The sequence below is a fragment of the Miscanthus floridulus genome, chromosome 16, assembly GCF_019320115.1.
Source record: "Miscanthus floridulus cultivar M001 chromosome 16, ASM1932011v1, whole genome shotgun sequence".
Lineage (NCBI taxonomy): Eukaryota > Viridiplantae > Streptophyta > Magnoliopsida > Poales > Poaceae > Miscanthus > Miscanthus floridulus.
In genome coordinates this window covers 114,554,505-114,581,872 of record NC_089595.1, presented here as the reverse complement: position 1 = coordinate 114,581,872, position 27,368 = coordinate 114,554,505, and the positions used below count along the sequence as shown (strand labels likewise).

General features: G+C 50.8%; 1 protein-coding gene across 1 annotated transcript; it reads right to left on the bottom strand.

The window, feature by feature from the left end:
- Window positions 1-18,452: 18,452 nt before the first annotated feature.
- Window positions 18,453-21,635, bottom strand: LOC136513834 (probable WRKY transcription factor 31). Its single transcript, XM_066507809.1, has 6 exons — window positions 21,250-21,635; window positions 21,000-21,110; window positions 20,474-20,662; window positions 19,844-20,293; window positions 19,634-19,747; window positions 18,453-19,509 (listed from the first exon to the last, which is right to left on the bottom strand). The coding sequence occupies exons 1-6, from the start codon at window positions 21,502-21,504 to the stop codon at window positions 18,832-18,834; spliced, it is 1,797 nt and encodes a 598-aa protein (XP_066363906.1). The 5' UTR covers window positions 21,505-21,635; the 3' UTR covers window positions 18,453-18,831.
- Window positions 21,636-27,368: the final 5,733 nt, after the last annotated feature.

Sequence of the window (27,368 nt, the reverse complement as noted above, 5' to 3'; positions counted from 1 at the left end):
CTTATACCTAATGCATCAATCATAAATACGTAAGTAAACATTTGTAAATTACTGGGAGACTTATAATGCTCCGGGGCTTGCCTCACAGAAAGGAAGTAGGACGATGGTCAGAGCACTTCGGAAGCTCTTCAGGGTTCTGCTCCACGCCTTCGGGAGCGGGGACTTGCGGATTCTCCTGCGGGTTCCCTTCCTCTGCTTCTTCGAATTCCAGCAACGTGATCTCTTCCTCCGATCCTAGATGCATGAGTATGGTATGAGTATCACGAATGCATAGATGTTAACAAGTGCATCGCGTTGTTTGAGTAGGTGCATATCTCTTCTCAATTATTACTTAACTATTTCTACAATGCATCGACTACACCATAACCAGCAGCTACTTGTTTCACTCATAACTGGAGTTCTACAAATTCAAAAACAGTGATCCTGGACTTTCTGGAAAGCTTATCAAATTCTCTACAACTTTGTTATTAACCATTTTTACAGTCTACACTTGTTTCAACATGTAACTCATTACACTCTAGAATCAGTCCAGAAATGTGTTAACATGCAATATAAAGTAAGAATATTTCTACATCAGGTAATCATTCAAAATTTGACAACATATAACCTACCAACAGTGTAAGCATACCAAATACAGTTAAGATGATATAATGGTGAAGCCCAAACTATTTATTAAATTGCCTTTATTATTTTATTTAGATATCTAGGCTAAATAATAAATATATATCAAATGTGCTTAATAAATTCTCAAAATTTTACAGAGTCTTATTAATGCTATCAAAGGGCTACTATAAAAATTTCATGTCATTTTACTAAGTAGAACATCCTATACAAAAATGATAAGGAAGCAAGGCTTGAAATAGCATAAATGGAAAATCCTATTGAAAAGTGTCAAGCAACAGATTTCTTATTTTTCTTAACATCCATATGGTACTAGTATCACCTCCAATAAATTTCATGAATTTTGGACTCATAATTAATTTATAAAAATTCATGCAAGGATTAACTATTTATAAAAGAAAAATCTATAACTATAGATCTACACATGCACTGGTTCTCAAATTTTTATCCAAGCTCAGGTATGACAAGAATAGGCTACCACAAAAATTTCATAAATTTTGGAGCACAGGAACTCTAGATATAAAATAAACAAATTTGAATGCATTCAAAAGCACATTTGAAATCCCTATTTAAATTTTCAGAAATTTCTACTGTTGAAGCCAAGAACATATTTTTACTAAATACTACACTTCCTAAGCAACATAATCATATTTATTTCAAAATTTTTGGAGCTAGCAAACTGGAGATATAAATTTCACAAAACAAATCAAAAACTGGATTCAAAATGAGTTAGCCCTCTCTACTGCTGTCGCTGACAGGTGGGACCCGGTGGTCAGGGGGCCCCACACGTCAGTGACACGGAGCAGAGCAGCGGCGCTGCTGGGCACTGCGCGACTGCGGCTCGACGACGGCGAGCTTCGCCGGCGATGAGGTCATCAGGGTAGGACCTACACGACCTGGCGAACCTATTGAGCCGCTTGGTCGGACCTATTGCTGACCCTAGAGCTAGCGGCAGCGGCCATGGCGGAATGGCGAGGCTGGACCATGGCAAAACACCAGCGACGTCCTCGGTGACCCGACCTAAGGCTCGGACGAGCACCGGGGTACTACGGCGGACCTAGCGCGCTAGCTAACGCTTGAAGAGGGGGACTGTGGCGCTCCGGCCACGATGACGGAGCTAGCGGCAGGAGCTCCGGCGAGCCTGTGCACGCGGCTGGAGCTTACCGAGCGTGGTCAGCGGGCACGGGCGGGCACAGTGAGTCGCTGAGATGATGGTGAAGAGGTTGCGGTGGCGATTGAGTGGCCAGGCGTGGGTTGGTGCTGTCAACGGCGACGGCGGCGCTGCTGCTGTGCTTGCGGGCGCTGCGAACGGCGAAGGAGACCGAGGCGAAGTGAAAATGGAGCGTGGCTGAGTGCGGGCGGGTGCTGGGGACTTGAAGGCGCGCGCCTGCCTGCCTTGGCCGCGCTGGACAGAGCGCCGGCGACGCGCGGCCAGCCGCGACGTCCACGCGGTGCGCGGACTCTGCCCCGGTCGGCCACTAAAGAACGGACGATTCAGTTCGTCAGTCGCCCGATCAGTGCCTGACAGCGCGTTTTCGAAACGGTTTATCGGCTAATCGGTGGCTCCTTCGTGCAAACATCCAGAATATATTTTGTAGACCTATGTACCATTTACAAAATCACTTAAGAAACCTTCCTCTAATTCGCAACAGATAGGGAGAAAAATCGATCCTAAGGTGAGCCTGTCAACTGCCATAGCAAAAAGGACTTAGAAAAATTTGTTAAGTAATGAAAGCTTAGTTTTGCTGGTTTTTGTGGGACCCATTCAAGCATGTTAGAAGCTAAATCAGTTCATGACCCAAAAATAAAAGTTGTTCCTTATGTCAAACACTACAACTTTGCTTTAGTGAACTCCTCCATGCAAGGTCCCTAACACCTAGTTCAACTTTAGTCAAACTTGTCACTTTGAAATCATGATACACATTCAAACCATGGCTAAATGACCAAACTAGCCCTAGCCCTAAATACCAAAGTTGTTCATGATGATACCCTAAGCATGTTAAGACAATTTGCAAGGTCATTTAAGCATTTCAAGTAGTAGTCACTCATATAGCTATTCAGCCCAACACATGAAATAACACTCAAATGCTTGATCATGAAATATGGCCTTCATGAACAAGGTTCCTTTTGCTAACCTAAGTATAGCTAAGGTGTTTTAGTGACTAGCATTACCCACTTGCATTCATTTGTACAAGATCATATGCATATGTTCCAAGAAACATGAAATAACAAGAAATGTTTCATATGTTTCGATCAAATGTTTCAATTGTAAATGATGATTTATGAATGCTTGACGCTCATGCTCATGTTATGCAAGTCAAGTTATGCAAGGCTAACACCCGAGGTGTTACATGCAATGCCCCCTAGAGCCTCTCGTGGACGTGGCCGCTCAACGCAATCAGGCGGCTCCTAAGGGAGCTGGCTGATTGGACCTCCTCGACGTCTAGGGCCTCGCAGGCGGTACGGAAAGTGCCGCGTAGCGCCTCGTGCTCCCGGACCTCAACATCCAGCGCCGCTTGCGCTGCGACAGAGGCCTCAGCCACCTGGGAAGCTTCTTTTTTCAGATCTACGTCGCAACGAGGGGTCAGGAGTCAAACGCGAACCGGAACAAATGGAACAAGGAACACGGTTCAGCAGAACTTACCCTCGGCCTTGTTCTTCCAGGCTAGGACCTCGACCCGAGAGGCCTCGGCCGCCTTGGTAGCCTCTGCCAAGGCGACTCTCGTCGCCTGATGCTCGCTCTGCTCCGCACCCAGCTGCCTGGCTGTGGCCTTCACAGAGGCCGTCGCTTCTTGGGCCCGAGACCTGAAGGAGTCTCGCTCCTCCTCCAGTTCCTTGATCTTCGCCACCAAGGGGGCAGCCTGCCCCTTAGCCGCGACCAACTCGGCCTGAAGGTCAGCACAATGAAGGCAGAGGTCCTCCACTTCCGCACTCCGCGCTGACAAAAGCCCCTGGGCGTCGGCAAGCAGGCCCTTCTGCCACCGGAGCTAGTCCCAGATATCCCTCTCCCTTCGTAGGAACACCGATTTCCCAAGGGACTGGGTCTCGAGCTCCTATAAAGGTAAGAAACGCGCGTCAAAACACTGCGAGGGGACTTGAAGAGAAAACAACTCGGCACGGGAGAGGAAAGTACTTACCTGGGTAACACCGGGCAAGTCCCGTCCCATAATAGTCATCGCCGTCTGCAGCGACCGCACTGCCAGTTGGTGGTACTGCTCAAGGGTATCCCACCGCCCCCCCTCTACGATATCTTCAAGGGCGAACATAGGCTCCCCCTTGGGATCAGCCTGGTTCCGCCAGAAAACACGCGGGAAGTTCCACCCACGGGGCTCGGGCCATAGCCGGGCAAGGGCCGAACTCCCCTCGGCGGGATCTGGGACCGGCTGCTCCACGGTACTAGCCGCCTCGGCGTCCGCCGCCTCCTTCCCTCAGGAAGAATCATCAGACGAGATTGTCTGAACCAGGGGCGGCGCCAAAATTTGCTCCGTCTCCACCTCCATCGCCTCGGCCTCGACGGACCCGGGGGCTCTGGCCTCCGCCATCTCTACCTCGGTGGCCCCGGCGTCCACCGCCCTGGCTTCAGAGGTCTTGGGGGCTCCGGCCTCACCCTCAATGGCCTTGGCAATGGTGGACGCCCCAGCCTCCTTCGCCCCAAGACCCGCGACATCACAAGGCGTGGGCTCCTCCTCCTCCACTCGCTCCGCGGCTGCCTCGGCACCCTTTTCCTGGGCAGCCGCCTCCTCCGAAACGGCCCTGCCCGACGCCGTGCCACGCTGCACGCCAGCCTACGCCTCCGCTGCCTGATGGGCGGAGGAGCTAACATTCACCTTGAGCGCCTTACGGGGCGCCAAGGGAGGATCTTCCACCAGATGCGTCTGGCTGGAAGCAAAGACACTCCCAAGGTCAGCATGCGACCGAGGGGCAAACAAGAAGTACTACGAACTCCACCAAAAAAAACGCTTACCGCGAACGGGGATGCAGCCGCTTCGACACCGCCAGCCTCCTCTGCAATGGCGGCGGTGGTGGCAGCAGCGCGGCCCCGGCACCTCCTCGACCCTTCACGGAGACGATGGGGTCGCCCCCACTATCGCCGGCTCCACCTCCACCGTCGAACCCATCGGGCTGACGGCACGCTCCTCCAACACCCGTGCCTCGGGTGTGTCGGCCTCGGCCCCGGGACGAGCCGCCACTGGCCCCGGGACGCCTCCTCCTCCTAGGGGCGTCAGGCTCCTTGCCGGCGCCCCGGGCACCATCTCCCTAATGTCGGGGAGGTGTTCTAGGCAGGCCGTCCCCACCTCGCGCCCGCCGCCGTCGCCCGAAGAATCCGACATCGACGACGAGGGAGACAGCTCCAACGGGAGACCGTCGAGCTTCTGACGCCGGTGACGGGTGTCCAGCTTTTCGCGCGCGAGGAGCTTCTTCGTGCGCTTCGCCTCCTTGGCATCTTTCTTCTTCTTCTCCTCCTCGGCACGCGCCCTGTTCACGGATCGCCGATGGGCGTCCTCGGGAACGGGCGGCGGGGAGCCTCGCACGTCTCTTATCCCCTGTGGGAACAACGAAGTAAGACAACAGACAAAAAAGAAAAAAAAATGAAAAACAAGAAGGCCGTGAAAGCCTCGACAACATCCAACTTACCAGCGAGACATACCCCCGCGACGGGTGCATCGGGAACGGCATCAAATCGTCAATCTTCGGCTTCCCGTCTACCGCCTCTCTCACCCGACGCAGGGTCTCGTCGTCGGTAAGGGCAAAGGCGGACATCTTGACACCAGCGATCGGATCGCCCGGCGTCATCTCGAACAGCCACCGCCGCCGGGCCATCAGCGGCAACACCCTCCGGCGGTGAAAAGCCGCCACGACCACGGCCGCCGAAAGGCCGTGGTCACGCAGCTTCCCCAAGGCCCTCAAGAGCGGTTCTAGCCTAGGCTGATCGACCTTGATGACGCCGTATCCCCATTTCTCTGGTTGACTCTCTACAACCCACCCGGTATAAGGGGGAAGTCCTCCGCCGTCGTTGCGGAGGTAGAACCAGCCGTCATACCAACGACGGTTGGACGAGGACAGCTGGGCCGGGATGTAGAGGGACTGCCAGTCTTGGCGTACGTGAAGGGTGCAGCCGCCGGCCCTCTGCACCTTCTGAGGCCCCCTCGTTCCCCCCGGCTTGGTGGTGAACGTTGCTTGGAACAAGTGGAGCCACAACTCCCAGTGGGGAGTGATCCCCAAGTACCCCTCACAGACGGCGATGAAGATGGCTGCCTGCGCGATGGAGTTGGGGCTGAAATTGTGAAGCTCCACGCCATAGTAGTGCGGGAGCGCCCGCATAAAGTTATCCACCGGCGACCCGAGGCCTCGCTCGTGGAAGACGACGAAGCTCACCACGTAGCCGTCGCGCGGCCTCGGCTCCGACTCGTTCCCCGGAGCAATCCACTCCGGCTCGTCAGGGTCGGTGATCGGGTGAAGAAGACTGGCCTCCACGAGCGACTGCAACTTCTCCTCGGTGACGTCGGACCGCTCCCAGGGATCCGTCGGGAGGATGACGGGACCACCAGCCATTGCGCGGCGAAGGACGCTGCTACGGCGGTAATCTCTCTCCCTCTCTCTTTCAGTCTCTCACCCTTCCCCTTCTCCTCCCCGACGCTCTATGCTCTCAGCAACGGCACGAAGGCAGCAAAGGCGAGTGCGGAAAAGGTAAGAAGGGGAAGGGCGAGGTTCTTTGCGTATTTATGCAGGGACAAGACGAAACCGCCGGGCGACGAAATCAGGGAAGTTTCCCCCAAAAGATCCGGCGCGGTTATCCAGATCCGGTTTTACCGCCCACACGCCCACTCCCTCCTCATTAAATCGTGCATGCAGATACGTCCCGTCGGCTGACGCCACGTCGCGTCCAACCGCAGCAGCAGTAGGCGCCGTTTCGCTACCCTGAAAAAGTCGCCTCAAAAGACGCGCCTGTCGTTGTTAGCCGTAGGGAGAGAAATAACCCCCCCAATTCCTTTCAGGCAAAGGAACTGGGCACCGAGCCCGCTACGGTCCAGGGGTTCGAAGGCTGGGCCCTTAGGGGTTTCGACAGCCGCCCCAGGGCAACAGAGTCAGGGGCGACTATGGGCGAGCCTATACGAGGCCGAGGCCCAAGCAAGTGAAACGCTTGGGACACCCTGTGTCGTGTCTGAGACCGGTAGGGAGGTCTCCGAATGGGATCCCACCGTAGGGAGGCACCGAGCCACCGAGGCCTAGCGAACGGCCTCGGCACCCACTAGAGGAACCCTCCGGTACTCTTGGAGCGCGTCTCCGGACCGCTAGCCGACCCCTAGCGAACGGGGTACGGGCCTCCACTCGGACTTACCCGATAACAGCTCACCGGAACTGCCATCGCTCGCGCCCACCGAGGGTAGCGTGGCACATTCCACCCCTCCTTCTGAGCGAAAAGGAAGCGCGAGGGTCGAGTAAAAAGTCAGGAGAATCCCTGACGGCCCTCTTGCTCCACGCAGAGGCTAAGGGACTCTTCCTGCAAAAACATTGCCGAGGCCCAACGACTTAGGCTCGCACACGAGAGGGCTCGGCAAAACAAACCCTCCTTCCGAGCAAAAAGGAAGCGCGAGGGTCGTTCAAAAAGCCAGAAGAGCTCCTGACGGCCCTCTTGCTCCGTGCAGAGGCTAGGGAGCTCCTTCTGCAAAAGACGCCGAGACCCCGCGACCTAGGCTCGCACCCGAGGGGGGCTCGGCAGACAGACCCTCACGCGCGAGGGGTGAACCAAAAAGCCAGGGGGACCTCTGATCGCTCTCTCGCTCCGCACGAGAGACTCGGGGGCTCCTCCTGCAACTTTGCCGAGACCCAGCGGCTCAAGCTCGCACACGAGTAGGATCGGCAAATAGCCCCCTGTCCGAGCGAAAAGGACGTGCGGGGGACGGACAAAAAGTCGGGAGGACCCCTGACCGCCCTCTCGCCTCGTGTGGAGGCTCGGGGGCTCTTCCTACGCCCAAGATAAAGACAAAGCGACCCAAGCCCGTTACAGTCCAGGGGTTCGAAGGCTGGGCCCCCAGGGGTTTCGACAGCTGCCCTAGGGCAAAAGAGCCAGGGACGACTACGGGCGAGCCTGTACGGGCGCACCCTATGTCGTGTCCGAGACCGGCAGGGAGGTCTCCGAATGGGATCCCACCGTAGGGAGGCACCGAGCCACCGAGGCCCAGCGAATGGCCTTGGCACCCACTAGAGAAACCCGCCGGTACTCTTGGAACGCGTCTCCAGACCGCTAGCCGACCCCCAGCGAACGGGGTACGGGCCTCCACTCGGACTTACCCGATAATAGCTCACCGGAAATGCCGACGCTCGCGCCCATCGAGGGTAGCACGGCATCTTCCACCCCTCCTTCTGAGCAAAAAGGAAGCACGGGGGTCGTACAAAAAGCCGGGGGAACCCCTGACGGCCCTCTCGCTCCAGGCGGAGGCTGAGGGGCTTTTTCCGCAGCATCGTCGAGGCCCTACGATCCGAACTCGCACCCATGGGCCCGGCAAACACCCCTCACTCAAAAGAGAAAAAAGCCCCTGAAGAAGTGAAATCACTCCTCTAGGGCCTCGGGGGCTACACCCGGCGGGTGCGCTCGCGCGCACCCACCGAAACCTCGAGTACAAAACACCATCCCAACGGGAACTGTCGAGAGCCAATCCTCGTCAGAACCTCAGGGGGAGTGCCTCCACTCCCCCCAAGGCTCGGGGGCTACTGTTGGATACCGTGAGAAGGGGTACCCTAAGCAAGACCCAAAAAACGACTGCTTAGACTTCGTAAAGATCGAAACCAGCTAAACACCGCTGGCCTCGGCCGATTCTCTGACTCACCCGAGGCCCCCTCACCACTGGCCTCGGCCGGTTCTCCGACTCGCCTGAGGCCCCCTCACCACTGACCTCGAGCGACTCCCCGCCAAAGGCCTCGGCCGGGCCACTGACCATCCGTCTCGCGCGAGGCGGGCTCGGCGACACTCCGCTGCCTCTTCCTTCTCCCATTCCTCTGACAAAATGTCGTGTCGCATTAACTCAGCCAACTGCTGCCCCTGACATCGGCCGCATGCTCGGCACAGTACAGCAGAATGGCCGACGGGACAGGAGGCAGGACGGGGCAGGGGTTACCCGCCACTGTGCTAACCACTATGCACATGGTTGACGCCCATGCCTCACTGAGCTGCCAACTCCTGCTCCAAGGACAACGCAGCATGGGGAGCCACGTCTGGGCTACTGTGGCCTCGGAATCAGTACCCAGGACCAATAATTCCCTCCAAGGCCTCGGCAGTTTGCTTCAGGGGCTTGGCAGCCTGAGGACCCACGTCCGCCGGGGCCCCCCACGATGGCTTGGCCTCGGCACCTGCAGAGCTACAGCTCCCCACGACGTCATCACACGATGACCTGCACGTCGCCCGGACTAGGCAGGGGTTACCCGCCACTATACTAATCACCATACACATGGTGGACGCCCATGCCTCACTGTGCTGCCAACTCCTACTCCGACGACAACGTAGCGTGGGGAGCCACGTCTGGGCTACTGTAGCCTCGGAATCAGTACCCAGGTCCAATAACTCCCCCCAAGGCCTCGGCAGTTTGCTTCAGGGGCTCGGCAGCCTGAGGATCCATGTCCGCCGAGCCCCCCACGATGGCTCGGCCTCGGCGTCTGCAGGGCCGCTGCTCCCTACAACGTCATTGCACGGTGACCAGCACGTCGCCCGCCATGTCCTGCATCAAGCTGTACTGGAGCCCCACGACGCACAAAATCGAGTATGACCGGCGCGTCACTTCTGCACGACAAGGACAGGGCCACTCCATCGACCATACCACAATAGTGGCCGGCTACAGGGCTCAGACACGCCACCCCATTTACAGAAGTGCTATGTAGCAATCTATGTACGGTCCCAGGTCTCCCTTAGAGTATAAAAGGGAGGGACCGGGGCCATTCTAGGGGGACCAGAAGAAAGACGAACACACCGCTAGAACTACGCACTCCTGCGCTGCTTGGGAACAACGCCTCAAGTAGCCCGCACCACCCACGCCGAGACCTGGGGCTAGCTCCCTCTCTCACCTAGTTTGTAACCCCCCACTACGAGCACTCCGGTGCAAGGAATACAAGATCGATCTCTCGGACTGGACGTAGAGCCTCGATTGCCTGAACCAGTATAAACCTTGTGTCTCTTTGCATCACCATCCAGGATTAGGGGCACGCAGCACAAATTCACTCGTTGGTTGAGGGACCCCTGGTTCCAAAGCACCGACAATACTCCTCTATTTGGTATGATCTCTTCTTCTACCTTTTGTTTTGAGACATGGCTAGCTTATTTTCTCTGAGTCTTCATGTGCCCATTTTTTTCTTTTTTTGAATGCTTTTGGGATCTTCATGTGTCCCATTCTTTCTTTTTCAGAACTTTTCGCATAGCCTTTTTGTCTCTTTCTAAGAAATATGCTGGTGAGATCATATTTTAGAGCATGGAGTATTTATTTTGCTGGAAATGGAAAACATGTTTTAGCATATTCGCAGTGTAGGAACAACTGTTTATTTGTGATGTGTATGTGAGTTTTGATCTTGGGAGCATGAAACATCTCTCAATAGGGGTCACAAAACTTGACCAAACTCAATACAAAGTAAGAGGCATATATGTAAGGTTTTGTTATGTATGATCATATATGGCCTTGGTAGGTATTTGAATGTCATTCAAGGAACATGCTATTTTGAATTTTGATTTGTAAGGTAAACCCCAAGTACTTTGCAAAAATGAGCAAGTCTCATATCATCCTACTATATCTCATTCGTCAATTACTTAGATAGAATGGGTTCCCTATGGTAAGTGTTCACAAGTTTTAGGAATATTAGCAAGGAATAAAAAGTATGCAAACTTTTAATCATAGGAAGACATGGAGATGGTGCATTTTTTTAGTTTATTTTAAATTTATTCAGTTTTAAAACTTCTATGGAATATGGAGTGAGAGAGTGAGAATTGCACAAACCGAGTTTGAATTTGGCCGTCTTTTGTGCAACTGAGTTGGAGGTGGTTGTAGTGCCTCCCCCACACTTGTTTTCTTTCCTGTTTTTATTCTAACAACAAAAGAAAACAAGTGCAACAAAATATTTCTAATAATAAATTCTTTATTCAAAGATAAAATGAAGGGCGCATTACATGATTGGAATTCAAAATGATTGGAATGAAAAACTTGAAATATAAAGATGCGCCTAATTATTTAGCAGGAGTGGCCTAGAAAGGTTGGTTTAGAGGGTGCTCAACTCCCGCCGCCTTTGCACCCTAACAACCTTTTCTCCAAAGCCACGGCGAAGCTCATTGATCTCATCACTGAGGTCTTTGATTTTCACTAGACTCTCGGCGAAACGATCATTAGCCTTTCTAATGCTTGTGCGCAGGCTTTTGTTGCTAGTACTAAGTGTGGCGAGCGTAGGCCCTTTTGATGGCTGCTCACTATCACTATCACTAAAGAATCCAGTGGGCTGCCCTCTAATAGGAGGCTTCACCATCCTTTTGAACCTAAGAGGTGCACCCAAGGATTCTGACTCTTTCCCTGATGGGGCCGGCTTACTCACCGGCTTTTTAGCGGGCTTACGCATGAGTGCCTTCCCATACCCTCCGTTAGGTTTGCGTATGCCTACCACGATATAGGAGAGGCTAGGCCTAGCGGTATGCATGGATGAGCTAGCGTGAGAGGCCATATTGTCCGAAGGCGTTACAAAAGAGAGTTTGCTAGGTCCGCTATCTTCAGGTGCCTTCCGCTTGAGGCCGATGGAGCTGGTGGTTGGTCGGGTTGATGCTGCCTTCTTCTTCTTGGTGCCGCCAAGGGGCGCCTTAGAATGTGCCATGGACTTAAAGCTAGTGCCACCACTCATAGCATAGATTGGTGGTGGCATGATGGCGAGCGGTGTCTCAATGATCAACCTCGCTTCTTCCCTCACATAGGAGCTCTCGGGCACTAAATCAATGGAAGCTGGCACTCCCTCAAGATCATAGGTGGATCTGGAGGCCATGTAAGCATGGTTGGCCATCTTGGGCTTAGGCTTGTGTGAGGTCGAGATGGCGACTAGAGGGGGGGTGAATATTCGTTACTAAAACTTAATCACGCCAGCTAACCGAAACAAGTGCGGAATTAAAACTATCGGTATATCCAAGACTACACCCTCTATCTATGTTCTCTAACACCTTCCAAAGATACTAATTAAACAACAAAGGGGTCGGGCTAGCTAGAGCTCACCTAACCAATTCTAGAAGCAAGGTCACACAAACCTATGCCACTAGTACTTTAAGCAACAAGGGAGCTCCTACACAAGCTAGTAAGCAAAAGCACAAAGCCACCTAAGCTCACTAGCAATGCTCAATAACAAGACAACCAATGCCAAATTAGAGAGCGCAAATACTTAGATATACAAACTAAGCAATGTGACTAACAAGGTTACACAAACCAAATTAACCATGAAAGGGAGCCACTTCTATGCTACACAAGCAAGAAGGTAACTAGTGAGCTACACAAGCTTAACTAAATACAAGAGCAACTACACAAGCACAATGTATATGAAAGTAATTACAAGCTTGTGTAACGAGGATGCAAACCAACAGGAAGAACAAGGTTGACACGGTGATTTTTCTCCTGAGGTTCACGTGCTTGCCAACACGCTAGTCCCCGTTGTGTCGACTACTCACTTGGTGGTTCGGTGGCTAATTGGCATCACCCGCCAAGCCCACACGTCGGGCACCACAAGAACCTACCTCAAAAGTGAGGGTACCTCAATGACATGCTCAATTAGAGTTGCTCTTCATGGCTCCCATGGGGCGAGCACAATGCCCCTCACAAAGCTCTTCTCTGGAGCACCGCACAAGCTTCTTGCGGGCTTCGACGGAGACCACCACCAAGCCATCTAGGAGGTGGCAACCTCCAAGAGTAACAAGCACCACCGGCTTGCAACTCGATCACCTAGTGACACTCGATGCAACCTCACGATGCAATCGCACTAGAATCGCTCTCTCACACAATCGGATGATCACTATCAAGCATATATGAGATGGAGGGCTCCCAAACACTCTCAAGCATGGACACAAAGTCCCCGAGGTGCTCAGCCCCAGCCATGGCCAAGACCCCCTTCTATTTATAGCCCCATAGGCTAAACTAGCCGTTACCCATTCACTGGGTGTTTTTCGGGTTGACCGGACACGCCGGTCATATCGACCGAACGCTAGACCTCAGCATACGATCAACGGATGCTCGCCACATGTTGCCTTCATTCAACCTTAGTCGCTTGATCTCAACGGTCCAGTGATGACCGGACGTAGCTGCTCAAAGTGACCGAACGCAGAACCCCAGCTTCCGGTCGTTTCCAGTAAGGTTCTAGTCGCGACCGGACGCGTCCGGTCGGTCATGATCGGACGCAGCATCAGCGTCCAGTCCTTCTCCAACTTTTCTTCATCATCTACATCACCATACGTCAGCCTAACCGGACGCACCCTGCCAGCGTCCAGTCACTTTCAGCGCCAGCGTCCGGTCGAATTCCGATGCCTGCGCGCGCTCTGCTGCCACTGATCGGACACAGTACCCCAGCGTCTGGTCACTGCGTGACCAGTGTCCGGTGCACTCTATGAGACCCTATCTTTTCTGTATAGGGCGCCGGTGGCACCGTCGGACTGTCCGCACTCTATGGGTGGACACTCCGCCGGTGGAGTTTCGAACCCTTCTCACCTCCGTTCCATCGCCGAGTTGATCCACATCAACTCCAACTTCATCTCCTTTATAAATGTGCCAACACCACCAAGTGTACACCACTATGTGTATGTGTGTTAGCATTTTCACAATCATTTTTCAAAGGATTAGCCACTCAACTTGCCACGCCACTCAATCCTAGCGACGATGCAAAGTTAGATCACTCAAGTGGCACTAGATGACCGATATGCAAACAAGTTTGCCCCTCTTGATAGTACGGCCATCTATCCTAAACCCGGTCACAAACTTCTCTACACACCTATGACCGGTAAAATGAAATGTCCTAGGTTATACCTTTGTCTTGCGCATTCCATTCCATCTCCTCCAATGTCGATGCAACACATGCACCAACACGATCAACAATGATATGATCCACTCCATATCATCACGTGATCATATTGGTTCATCGATCTTGACTTCACTTGCTTTTCACCGTTGCCTTCGTCCATTGGCGCCAAGTCTTGCTCAAGCTTCACCACCACACGGTCCATCGCTCCAAAGCCTCCGACTTGCCCTTCACGCTTGCAACCGGTCCATCAAGCCAAGTCTTGTCTTGATCTTCTCCACCTTGATCACATGACTCAATGTCATGTCTCATGTGCAATGAGCTCCTTCATCATCACATGTGTGAGCTTTGCAACATCTCCAAGCCATTTTCACCTTCGTGGCATATATTGCTCATACACATGTACCTATGGACTAATCACATGTGTATCTCACATAAACACAATTAGTCCACCTAGGTTGTCACTCAATTACCAAAACCACACAAGGACCTTTCAGCTTGAGAGTGCTAAGTGGAGGGAGAGAAGAATGCTCTGCCTCTTCCACCCATGCACTGCCCATGATAGCGGTCAACTCCTTGATAGACTCTCTAAGAGATTCTTTGTCTAATGGTTCAAGAGGAGTGGCTGGAACTGGTGGTCTCTTTTGGCATGAGTACTTTGAGGTGTTTCTGAATTCCTCGAAAAGGTCATCCTCAAAATACGAAAGGTTGGAAATCTTCCTTCGGAACTTCTGGTTCAGGCGAGGGTCTCTCTAAGGGTGTTATAGGTTTAGCCTCAGCCGAAGAGACTTCCTCGTGTTTCAGCTCGGGTTCTACATGGAGGGGTTCTAGCGGAGGACAGTTCTCTAGAATGCGGTCTAGGATAGCTTCTCCTTCCGCCGTGGTTTTATGGGTAAATGAACCTCCGACAGCTATATCGAGCTATAGGGCAGATTCCTTGCTAAGCCCTAACCAAAAGTGTTGTAGAAGCACATGGTTGGGAATAGACAAGTCTGGACCAGATCTTGTTAAAATTGAGAATCTGTCCCAGGCTGCACCTATGGTTTTCTTCTCTTTTTGTTGGAAGTTGAGGATGTCTTGTCATAAGGCAACAATTCGGGATATAGGGAAGAACGCAAGATAGAATCTGTTCCTTAGTTCTTCCCAATCGCCAGCTCTTACGTTGTGGGCGTACCATTGTTTCGCCCTCTCATCAAGTGAGAAAGGAAACAACTTCCACCGAAGTGTTTCTTGTGACATGCCTAAAATGGTTAGGCAAGCACAGAGCTGCTCAAACTCCCATAGATGATGGTAGGGGTTTTCATAATCCAACCCCAAGAAGGTTTGTTCTTGAACCATGGCTACAAAGCCAGGGCGGAGTTCGTAACTAGAAGTTATGATTGGCTTCGATGATTATGGTGGTTCTATGAACTCGCCCTTGGGAGCAGAAAGGTTTTGAATGGTAGGTTGCTCCATTGAAAAAGGGTAAAAAGAAAAGAAAGGTAAAAACAAAGGATGCATGGGCAAACTAGGTTCGGAGACTAAAACGACAACCGTCTCCCCAGCAACGGCACCAGAAATGCTTGTTGGTGCTTCTTAGCATAAGCAGAAAAGTCCATAAGCGCATGAAAGTATCGTTGTGGCATTTCACCTGGTGGTATTCATGGTATCGTATTTCCACGAGGAACGGAGGTGTAGGGATATTTTGGAGCGCGCCGGGATGAGTGCTTGCAAGCCTTGCAGCACCCCTGTCGACCTGCACTCCAAATTGTCTGCAGATGGTCCTCCAGTTGCTGACTCCACACACTGCCGTAGTTTAGCTGGTGCTCTCCAGTATCTGATATTCACTCGTCCAGACATTGCCTATGCCGTCCAGTAGATCTGTCTCTATATGCATGATCCTCGAGAGCCACACCTTGCTGCTCTCAAACGAATCTTACGCTACTTACAGGGCACTCTGTCACTTGGCTTGACTCTGTGCCCCTCGTCACCTGCTGAGCTTGTTGTCTATACTGATGTGACTGGGCCGGCTGCCCCGACACTCGCTGATCGACCTCTGGCTATGCAGTGTTTCTCGGGGATAATCTAGTGTCCTGGTCCTCCAAGCGTCAACACACAGTCTCTCGGTCGAGTGCAGAGGCCGAGTATTGCGCTGTGGTAAATGGTGTCGCTGAAGCTTCTTGGCTGCATAAGTTACTCATGGAGCTTCGCCACCCACCTCGCCGAGCCACGTTGGTCTATTGTGATAACATTAGTGCTGTCTACCTCTCCACCAACCTAGTCCAGCATCAGCGCACGAAGCATATTGAGATTGATCTCCATTTTATTCGGGAGCGAGTCGCCCTTGGCCAAGTTCGGGTTCTTCATGTCCCAACAACATCTCGGTACGCCGACGTCTTCACCAAGGGTCTCCCAACCTCTGTGTTTCAGGAGTTTTGATCCAGCTTGAACGTTCGTTGTGCTCCCGTTCCGACTGCAGGGAAGTGTTAGCACAATGTAATTATAGTAGGCTGATGTATTTATTGTAGGTTACCATTGATTGATTGTGCCTGTATTTATAGTAGACTACCCTTGATTGATTGTGCATGTAATCTTGCCTGTGTGGTTGGCTGTAGTAATTATCGTAACTCAAAGTGGCTACAGAATAAGTTATTCTGTAGTCAGCTACAGGACAGTAGTTCTATATATATATATATCACACACACACACGATATGAATGACATTGTATTCTAATCACGTTTACACCACCACCCAACTTATGACCTGCTTAACTAATACATGTGCTACTTTGTTACAAGTTCTATTTAATGAAAGAAAAACAAAAAGCTTGGAACAATGATTTCAAAAAAAAAGCTTGGAACAAAGTGCTCATCTCCCGGATCTCCTTCAAGATCGACACCACGCTAGAGCGTTGATTCTCGCCTGCAAACCACAATTTCAGAAGCTCTTGGCAATCAGTTTCCAGGCATAGCCGCTAGCACCGGCCCGTAGCGCTAACAACAGCCCATCTCGGCACGCAAGTGCCTCCATGGTTAGTGCATCAAGACTGTTTGCGTACCACTTAGCGCTGCCCCTGAGAAAGGCACCATTGTCATCTCGAATCACGGCACTCGTTGCTCCTTGCCAATGTTCTTCATAGAAAGCAAATCTTCAGCATTGCACTTCAGCCAACCGGACGGCGGACGCTCCCAGCGCGGCTTAGCTTTCCTTACCGTGGTCACCATCAAGGGTTGCGCACTTGCGCGAGCCGCCACAATTCAAAGGCCATATCCGCTGCCCACTGGAGTACTTTCTTGACCGACATAGACTGCTCTCCATGTCTCCTCTTGTTTCTCTCCATGCCCTGTTCGCTTGGCTTATAAACTATTTTTTTTTTCAGTCAACGAACAGTGTTTTTCTCTCACAATAAATCAGTCAACGGTACTTTCAGCCATAGCTTATCAGCCAAGCAAATAATGCATAGGTTTTGCCACTTGGGATGATTGATGGAGCCATCAAATGAGATACTACGGGACAAACGTTTCTAGAGTTTCTGTCCGTTACTCTATACGATTACTCCATCTTGGTAACGCCGTTAGCATCCAAGTGCATTCCCCGTCTCCCTACTCCTCTACTTGCGCACAAAAGAAGCTAAATGCCTAAGTCTCGTGCGTACGACAATCCAGAACCACCACGCCTCAATCTTTGCTGTTGTTGTTTTTGTTGCTTCTGAGCGTTCCCGTTCCGGCTTCTGCGTGCAGATAAATCTGGAGAGTAGGCTCTGAAACCGACTGCAGCGGCTCCTCTGACCGGATGGTCGGGACGTCCGGCTGGTACTCTCGCGGGCAGGGTTCGAGCCCCCACGGGTGCGCTCGTTCGTCTGCCCGGAGTTAAAAAAATCCCTTCACCTGTCTCGAGTTTCCCAAAGCACAGGCAACGGACCGGTCCACTCACAGGGTAACGGGCCTCTGTGTAAGAGCGGGACATGGTGTTCGGGGGTTTTCTCGGCCTATGTGAGAAAGTCTTCTTCCTTAAGCACAAAGTTGCGGGGCTGTCTGCCCACCGTAGGCCGAGTTTTTTTTTACTCGGGTGTGCGGACGATGAGCACATTTCGCATGGCTGCTCGTGTTCCTGGCGGTGGAGGCGCGCGTCTACTTCCCGGCGACATTCAGACGATCCAGCTCTCACCTCTACTTCTCGACATTATTCCGGCGACCAGCAAATGACTATTTCTGGAGGACGTTCGAGGGACTGCGCAACTTACTATGTCAACTAGTAATACTCTACGCATTGCGATCGTCTCATGGTATACCTTTGTTTTTGTTGGATTTGTATTTGTTTTCAGTATGTTGACCATCGTCTTTGCAAATACGAGTAGATCATACAAGCACATTATGATATTACAAATCTTTTGTTTTTGGGTTAAAATTATGTCTAAATTTGAATATCTAATGACAATCATACGTTCATGAATCAAGAAAGGTACAAGGCGGATCGGCATCGTGAAGAGTTGAATCCAGCAATCTTAGTTTTCTCGACAACTACCAAAAACTCTGTCCTTATTGCATCGGTTTATACAAAAGAATAACACTGCTTGCACCGAAACAACAAAATGGTGACAGGTTGAGAGCATCTACTTTTCTTCCACGAAAAAGAGAGTAAGTCCAAGAGACTCTCTAAATTCTTCATAATTATCAGGAATAGAGATTTTAATGAAAAAAAATCATCTAACAAACTTTTCAGTTGGTTATCCAAATATAACCATCTTTTATTCTGAATATCCAAATATAACCGTCTCTTATTCCGGATTTCTTGTTAGCCAAAGATAGGAAACGAGAATGGTTTTCTAGAGTGCAAACAAGATATAAAAAAACTGTTGAAAAATACAAAAATATAGAAATATTTTTTATATAAATGATTCTCTAAACAATGATTTAGAGAGTGGACTTTAGAAAGAGTCTTAGAGATGATCTGTAACTAAAAGTTGTAGCCAGAACAAAATTGGTACTCGACTTGCTGCCATAAAAAACGCCCCAGGGGAGTAAAAAGAAAGAGCAAAATTTTCGTCTCCTACCTCGAGGAGACGAAACTGAAGCAAACTCTCAACTAAACAAAAGTTTGAGGGAACTCAACTACGCAAGAGACAATTAACTAACTGAAGCAAACTCTCAAGAGCGGAACAAAATTGGAATCGGGCGAGCAAGCAAGCAAGCAAACGGACGATCGTGTCGCTAGGCGATCACGTCAGCTCCCCTGCTCCCCAACCTTGTCGTCTCTGCTGCTATCGCCAGCGCTGCTCGCCGCAGCCGGCGGCAGCACGGTCGTCCCGCTGCTCCCGCCGGCGCAGTTGCTGCCGCTGCCGCTGCCGCTACCGCCTATGTACGACTTGATCGCCGCCGCGAGCACCGCGGTGAAGTTGGGGTCGGACGCGATCACGGCTGCCGCGCTGACGGTGTCGCCCGTCGCGTCCGCCTGCGCGGCGGGGGCCTTGGAGGAGGGGTCGTACAGCTTCTGCCCGAACAGCTGCGTCATCAGCGGCATCGGGGCGTCGGCGAGCGCGGCCTGGAGCTGGGAGGGCTCCGTCCCCGTCGCCCGCGCCTGCGCCGGCGCCGGCTGCGCGAACGAGGTGACGGAGGCGGCGCCCGGGGGCGGCTGCGTGAGGTCCAGCGTCACGGTGGGGAACGGCGCCGACGCCGAGATGGTGGCGACGTTGGAGGAGCACGGCAGCACGGCGCGCGCCAGGAAGTTGGACCCGGCCATCAGGCTGCCGCCGTCCGCGCTCGGCATCGACCCGGACAGCAGCATGGACGCCGCCGCCGCCGTCGTCGACGCCATCGGCATCGCCGCCGGCGGCAGCGGGTGGTTGTGGTGCCCCTCGTACGTCGTGATCACCACCGTCGTGTCCTCGGCGCATCTCTGGACCTGCCATCACACACCACACATGCATGATCAACAACGTGCCGAACCCAAAATGTTCAGACGACTCCACCGACCACTACTGCCAACCTGTGGCTCGATCGACCCATCGTTCAGCAGCACAGCATACCTGCTTGCGGACCGGGCAGCCGGCAGCCATGGTGCAGCGGTAGTACGCGCGAGGGCAAGGGTTGCCCTTGGCCATCTTCTGCCCGTACTTCCTCCATTGGCACCCATCATTGATCTGCGTACGATCAAGAACAAACATTTCATTTTCAGCAACAACTCAGTCGCAGTCCACAGTCAGAACTCAGAAGCGAACACTGGCAGCCTAGCGTACCATGGGTGCCTCGGAGCGGGCCCGGACGGAGACGCGGGCCTTGCGCATGGTGGCGGCCTCGGGGACGGGCTCGGGGCCCTTGGCGGGGAGGAACTTATGCACCTTGTTGGAGAGCCAGCCCTGCTGCGCCGCCAGGTAGTGCGGCTGCGGCGGCTCATCCGCCCGGCTGCTGCTACCCATCTCGTGGGCGAGGTGCTGCTGCTGGTGGCCGTGCTCGAACGCCGGCAGCGGCATCAGGTCCTTGCCACTGACCATGAGCCCGGGCTGCGGCGGCGGCGGTTCCGCGTTGCTGGTCGACCCCGAGCTGTCGCCGCCGCGCACTGCGTACGAGCCCATGGAGCGCAGCGGGTCGTCGGGGGCGGTGCCGATGCTGCTGATGAACTGCCGCGGGAGCAGGTGGCCGCCGCCGCTCCCCTCCTGGTCCTTCGTCTCCGGAACGACGTTCATCAGCTGGTGGTGACATGAACATGATGGTACGATCGCAACAAGTCGCAACACAACAACAGTTTCGACCGGTCAGACGTTGCCTCGCTTACATTAGCTACTCGATGGATGACGCATGCATGGATCGACGACGTCCGTCCTTTCGAGGATCTGGTACGTACGTACGTTATTGACTATCGAGTTTACCTCATGGCCTGAAGCTCCGCGAAGAAGGGCTCGATGGTTATTGGTCCTTTGCTGCTGCTGCAGCAGTGTAGTGTAGACCGGCATCTGCATCTGGAAAGCATTGTACTTGAGGGTCAGCCTGCTGACAAAGTCCTTGAGCTGCTTGTTCTCTTCGTTCAGGCGCCCAAGCTCGGATTTTGCCAGTGCCAGCTGGTCATATAAATACACATTTATTTAGTACTAATGTAATATAACAAAAGAGACTAAACAAAAGGAATAAATAAGATTTTTCATTTTTGTTTGTTTCTCTCTCTATCTAGTATCTACAGTGTGTGTCTGGTAGTGGACTAGTCGTAGCCATATCCACATGGGACTGAGGCCAGTTAAGGTTTGACTAAACTTGCATGCAGAATTGGCGCATCTGATCTGATGAAATCGAGTTTAATTTCCAAGAACAGGCAGTGAGTGATGGTATGTATTCACAGTCAAGTACTAGAAACTAGGCAAATGCATGGATCACGGCTCGTTGGTGATTTATTTCGCTCACCTCAGCTTTGGTCTCCCTGTGATCGACGTTGTCGGAGGAGACGCCGTCGTCGACGGTGGACTCCTCGCTCCTGATGCTGCTCTTCTTCCCGCCGACGTGGTGCAGACCCATCTGAAAACCGAGCCGGCCGGGCCGACCAGCCGCGCGCGTCAGGGAAAAGTAGAAAACCGCCGATCCGACAGACTAGGAGGGGATGGGAGGAAAAGCAAAAGGAATTTGAATCGATTCGCGAGCAAAGGGGGTTACGTACGTTGATGGTGAGGTCGTCTTCCTTGATGCCGTGCTCGTCCGACGGCACAAAGGCGGCGTCCTTCCTCTCCCTTTTCTCCTTCTTGAAGAAGTCCATCTCGCCCGCCGCCACCCGACGGGGCAGGTGGTGGGCCGCCTCCGCGTCGCCGTACTCGTACCCCAGCGCGGCGGCCGGGAGGAACGCAGCGGGCGCCCTGGGCGTCTCCCTATCGGCGCCGCCGTTCATCCTGCGCTTTCCCAGATAGGAGGACTCCATGATGAGGTAACGACGACGACGGGCGAGGGAGCGGGGGTGGACGGGGACGGAGGGGAGATCGGTGGAGAGGAACGGGGACGGCAGGGCAGGGGCGTATAAGAAGGACCGGGGGGGCGCACACGTGGCGAGGCCTGGCCCTGGGCTCACCGATCTGAGTCCATCTTTATAGGCAGTGCTGGTGACCATTGACCAGGGGGCACCTGGGCAGGGCAGGGCAGGGCGGACTGGGCGACTGGCGGTGGGGAGAGGAGGATGGCAATGCAATGCATGCAGCCGCGCGTCAATGCGTGCGCGCGGTCGCCTCGGCCCCAGTCGCGCACGCACTCGCGAGGTCGCGGGGTCCGGATGTCCCCAGTCCATGGGGAATGAGTGAATGACTGGGAGGGAGAAAAGGGTGGTGGTCAGGTCGTGGACGGGCGGTGGTCAGGTCAGCTCCTGATCCGAGGAAATGGTCAGGTTAGCTGCGTGACTGCCATTTACTGGCTCCTGGGCTGCATGGACTAGCGACCAGCGCGTGCGACCGTGCGTCGTCGCGCTCTGCCATTTCTGGGATCGGGAGTTCGGGACCATGTAGTTTCAGTTCAGGTATTGACTGAGCAAATGCGCAGCTGCACCACCAGTCACACGGACCATCGGTTTTGACTTTTTAAAAAAAACAAAAAAAATCTCATCTCAATGCTTTTCCATGGGACTACGGATACGGATATGTCGTTTGGTTGGTCTGCAGCCCAAGTGCCCGAAATCTGACGCCGGGAGCACACGCAATGTTAGACAAGGTTGTCGGAGTTTAAACTAAACAAATCCTTTGTACATTTATTTTGTGCACGTCTTTTTTTGAACGAACAAGCACCCATATCATTTTTATTAACATTGCAGGGAAACACACAAGTAGATAGCACTGAGAGGACAACTAAAGAAACAAAATTGAGATACAAGATAACAAACTATATGCATAAAAGGAAACTAATGGCTAACAATCAAGACGGTCAAAAACTTTGCACCAGCTAAACCCAAGTCCCTGCCTCTTCTTTGATCTTTTGGACGAGGTCTAGCGCCAACGATTCTTTTCGCTCGGAGACTCTTCCGTGGGACCCCGGGCAAAGACCCAACGGTCATCCACAAACCCTTGACGGAGGCGGAAGAGGGTAACTACGGCTCAAGTTAAGGCAGGGATAACCAGATGGCATGCAACTACAGATGTGCCTAGAATAACAACATTCCATAAGATTGCTAAAAAACGGCATTCCATAAGGATGTGGTGTGCCATCTCCGAGACAATGCCGACAAAGGGGTCAAGAAGCGTTTTTTTGGCCAACCACGGACCTCTAGTTGATTCATCATCCAAACACGATGACGTATGATGAACCAGGAAAAATGTCCTCACAACAAAAAGGATAGAGAGAGTGTGTGATTAGCTGTCGTTGCATCACTTCGGTAATTCGGTCATAATAACATGTCATCTAGGACAAGATTTTATCAAACTTTGAATACTATAAATATCAATAACTTGTAAATTATTTACTTTGAGAACTTGAAAGATGTATATGTACAATTGTATAGTAAAATAATTACAAAATCTCATAAATTCAAACAGTTGCAACAGTACAATCTAGAAAAGCGATTACTGACCAAAAGATATGCATAAAAAATCATGCAAAATCATGTCTCAACTTCATTTTTATAAGAGAGTACCATGCTATTCTGAGAAGTATTGGCTTAGAGATTGACTTAAGCTGGAGCATCATTTTTGCGGTGGCTAACACGACTGTTGTACCCCATAGAGGACATTGTAAGGAAAATAGACCCTAGGCCCATTTACTTTGGATTTTGGTGTTTGATGACCAACACGACCAAATTGGACTAACGAATTTGCAAGTGATTGTTTTGTAGTTTAATAGGGTGCAAGACGTGACTTGGACGAAGGCAACGTGATGATCCGATGATCAACACCATAAGTAAGACCCTAGGAGCACAAGAGAAGACCCAAGATATCAAGCAAAGTCCAAGCACGAAGATAGGAACCAAGCCGTACGCAAGATCACGAAGAAACGAGCTCACAGAGGTGACCAGACGCTGGACTAGACGCTGGTGAAAAGTGATCGGACGCTCCGATCAAGAGGCTCGGCAACAGCAGGCGTCAGCAGCAGCGACCGGACGCTGGACCGGACGTTGAGCAGCAAAGTGACTGGACGCTGAGTGCTAGAGTCCGGTCAACATTAGTAAGGTTCCAGAGAGCAGTTTTCATGACCGGACGCGTCCAGTCGGTGCTGACCGGACGTTGGTCAGAGTCCGGTCAGTAGCAGAAAAGCAGGATTTTTGTCCCCAACGGCTACTTTCTCAGTGGGGCTTATAAATAGACCCACAACCGGCCATTTGAGACGTGTGGAGCCAAGGAAACATATCAAGGGTGTTGATACACTATTTTAGTGATCTCCACTTGTATAGTGCTTAGTGATTCATTAGGTGATTAGCGTAGGTGCTTTACGAAGTGCTTAGATTGATTAGACCACTGCTTATGTGCTTGCTCTAGGTTTAGGCCTAATGTTTAGTGAGGTTTGCATACCTCTTATCACTCGGTGATTGCGCGCACCATCGTTGGACATCGGAGGGGCTTGTAGTCTTGCGAGATCACACCAACCGTGCTTATGGTGTGGCCGCCACCGTGTACTAGAGGGAACAAGGCCCGCAACGTTTTGGCTGAAAGCTTGATAGTGAAGACGGCGGGGAGCATTTGAGAGAGGCTTGCCGAAAGGCACGTCGGAGACCCACTTACGCGTGGGGAAGGCCCGACCGGGAGCTTGACCCTTGCGAGGGATTTCTTGCGAGGGGCTCCAACAAGGACTAGGGGGAAGCTTGAGCGCTTCTCGATACCTCGGTAAAAATACCGGAGTCGTCGACGGGAGTTTGCATATTTCTACCTTGCTCTTTAGCTTCCGCATTTACATTGATTACTTTACTCCTTTTGCGGTAGAGATAGCAACACACTAGTAAAACCGTAGTTGCACATTTAGATAGTTTATCTTTTGCATATGTTTTGCTAAGGTTAAAAAAAGAGGCCATAGTTTAGAGTTAGAATTTTAAGTTGCCTAATTCACTCCCCCCCTTAGGCGTCATGGTTCCCTACAAGTGGTATCAGAGCCGGTTGGCTCAATTTTGGACCTTTGGCTTAACCACCGTTGAGCCGACGCTATTTAGAGTGGTTGAGAAGGATACCTCTAGGCCTCCGCACTTTGACGGCACTAACTTCTATTATAAAGCTAGAAGGGCTTGCCACCTTGAGGCGGTTGATTTGGGTGTTTAGAGAGTCACTCATGACGGGATGAAACCCATTAAAAATCCCAATAAACCCACGAAGAGTGAAGAAAAAGAAATTTATTTCAATGCTAGAGCTAAAAATTGCTTGTTTGAATCATGTAGTATGGATGTGTTTAACCAAGTGTTCACTTTAAATACGGCACATGAAATTTGGTTAAAACTTTAAGAGCTCCATGACGACACATCTAATATGAATGATGATGAGCTTGTTCGTAATATGTATTCTCGTTTGAATCTAATTATCAATAAGCTTCATTCAATAGGATTAACAAAGCTAGATGATGCAGACATCATGAGGAAGATCATCTCCGTGCTACCACAAAAGAAATATGCAAGCATCATCACCATCCTTCACAACATGAAGAACTTGAGCACCATGACCCTAGACATAGTCAATGGCAAGATAGTGGCATTTGAAATGTCACGTAAGATGGGTCAAGACGAAGCCTCTTCATCGAGCAAAGGCAAAGCTCTCACATGTAGCGAGAAAAAAGAAGATGAAGGGCAAGCAAGTTGAGACAAGCTCAAAGTCAAGCTCCTCAAGTGAAAATGAAAAAGAAGATGAGGACGATGATGATGATGATGAAGATTCAAGTGATGATGGTCAATCTTCCTCCACCACCTCCGACCTTGATGAAGAATCAATCAAACTTATCAACAAGGTGGAGAAGATGATCCAAAGGCTCAATGTCAAGGGTGTGCCCATCCAAATTCAAGATACCATCTTCACCAATCAAAGAAATGAGCAAAGAAAGAGAGGATGCTATGGATACAGTGAGTTAGGGCACTTTATAGAAGTTTATTCAAACAAGCACACACCTAAGACAAAGAAGAAGGCATGTAAGAACTAAGCCCTCACATCAATAAAATCATGGGATGATTTTTTAAGTGAAGAAGAACACCATCACAAGAGACGAGGCCGCAAGCACTCATCATCAAGCTCTTCTCGTGTGTGCCTTATGGCACGAGGTAACGAAAGCTCATCCTCTAGTGAAAGTGATAGTGATTGATGAAATGCCTTCTTATGATGAAATTATGCAACAAAATCTTAATTATGCTAAAGTTTGCACTAGTCAACAAAAGAAGCTTGAAAAATTAAAAGAAAAGCTAGATAGTTCACAAGAAGCATATAAAACTTTGCTTGAACAATATGAGACATTTGCTAATCTCAATATTGAACTATCTACTAAAATTGAGCAACTTAAGGCTAGTGCAACAACAAATGCATGCACAATCAATGATGAGCAACTTGTAAAGAAAATGAAAAATTAAAAGAAAAGTTAGCTAGCTCACAAGATGCTTATGAAAGTTTGCTTGCTAAAATGAAAACCATGTGCAAACATTGTGATAAGTTAACAAATAAAGTTGCTAATCTTAAAGCCGTTAGTAAAACCCCCACCAAGGCATCTAAAAATAAAAGTTCTATCTTTAACATGTCTAAAAAGGATGCCTCTACTTCTTATAATGATTTATGTTTAGACTCATCTTTGTGCAACCAAGTTTGTGTTGAGAAAGTTGTTGTAGATGCATGCACATAAGAGGTTGCAAAGGAGAATGAGCAACTCAAGCAAGAAGTAGCTCGCCTCACCAAGGACTTGACTCAAGTGAAAGGCAAGGCAAAGCAAGCCCAACTTTATCAAGATAACACCGTCAAAGGAGTGAAGAAGCTTGATGAAGGACAAACCGTGGTTTGCTACGTGTGCCACAAGAAAGGTCACAAGTCCTATGAGTGCAAGGTGAAGAATGGGGGAGGAGCAAAGAAGAAAGAGAAGAAGCAAACAAGCAAGCTCTCCAACACCTACACCAACAAGGTAGACAAGAAGGCCTCCACACCATACTTGTTAAAGAAAAAGAAAAATTACAAGGTGGTATCCATTAAGGTGAACAAGCAAGCCAACAATGGGATCAAACGCTTTTGGGTGCCAAAGAAAATCATTTCCAAGATGAAGAGCACCAAGAAGGTTTGGATCCCGAAAGGGAAGTGAGAAGTCCGATGAACTTCGAGGAATTTGGAGACTTGGTAAAAGTATAGGTGCATTTCATGGGGTGCATCATTATGGATAAAGTCATTGTCAAGTGGGTTAGTGAATACTATGGACCCAAATTTCCCTTCCCATGTTAGGTAACTAGATATTATTACTTTAAATTGGTATATTTAAACATCTAGTTACTTTTCATGCCTATGTTTGTATTTGCATGCTTATATCCTTTGTCATGCATACACTAGGTATATCTTATGGTAGGCTTGCTCGGTTTCATTCTTAACCCTTGGAGCAAACCTACATGGTTTAAAATTGTTTAGAAGCACGGCACATAGCATGTCTTTTGATTGTTCATCTAATATGTGTTAAAGTCCAAATTGTAGATAATTTCTCCCAAATATCATCTTCGAAAATGACTCTCACACTCATATGATGTCATCTTTCAAGTGGTATTTTTTATTCCAAAATCAATGTGCATGTGTCCTACAAGTATTCCATACTTGTGTGCATAAATTTAGGGGGAGGCTACTATATAAGTTGGATGCTTTGAGACTAACATCTTTTCAA

What these genes read in the sequence shown, in the direction of transcription:
- LOC136513834 (XM_066507809.1), bottom strand. Translation starts at nt 21,504, where the DNA reads ATGGAGTCCTCCTATCTGGGAAAGCGCAGGATGAACGGCGGCGCCGAT. An exon ending in CCCGCTCCGAGGCACCCATG is followed by an intron (nt 19,748 to 19,843) that starts GTACGCTAGGCT and finishes GATCGTACGCAG; the next exon opens with ATCAATGATGGGTGCCAATG. An exon ending in GCTGCCCGGTCCGCAAGCAG is followed by an intron (nt 19,510 to 19,633) that starts GTATGCTGTGCT and finishes GTGTGATGGCAG; the next exon opens with GTCCAGAGATGCGCCGAGGA.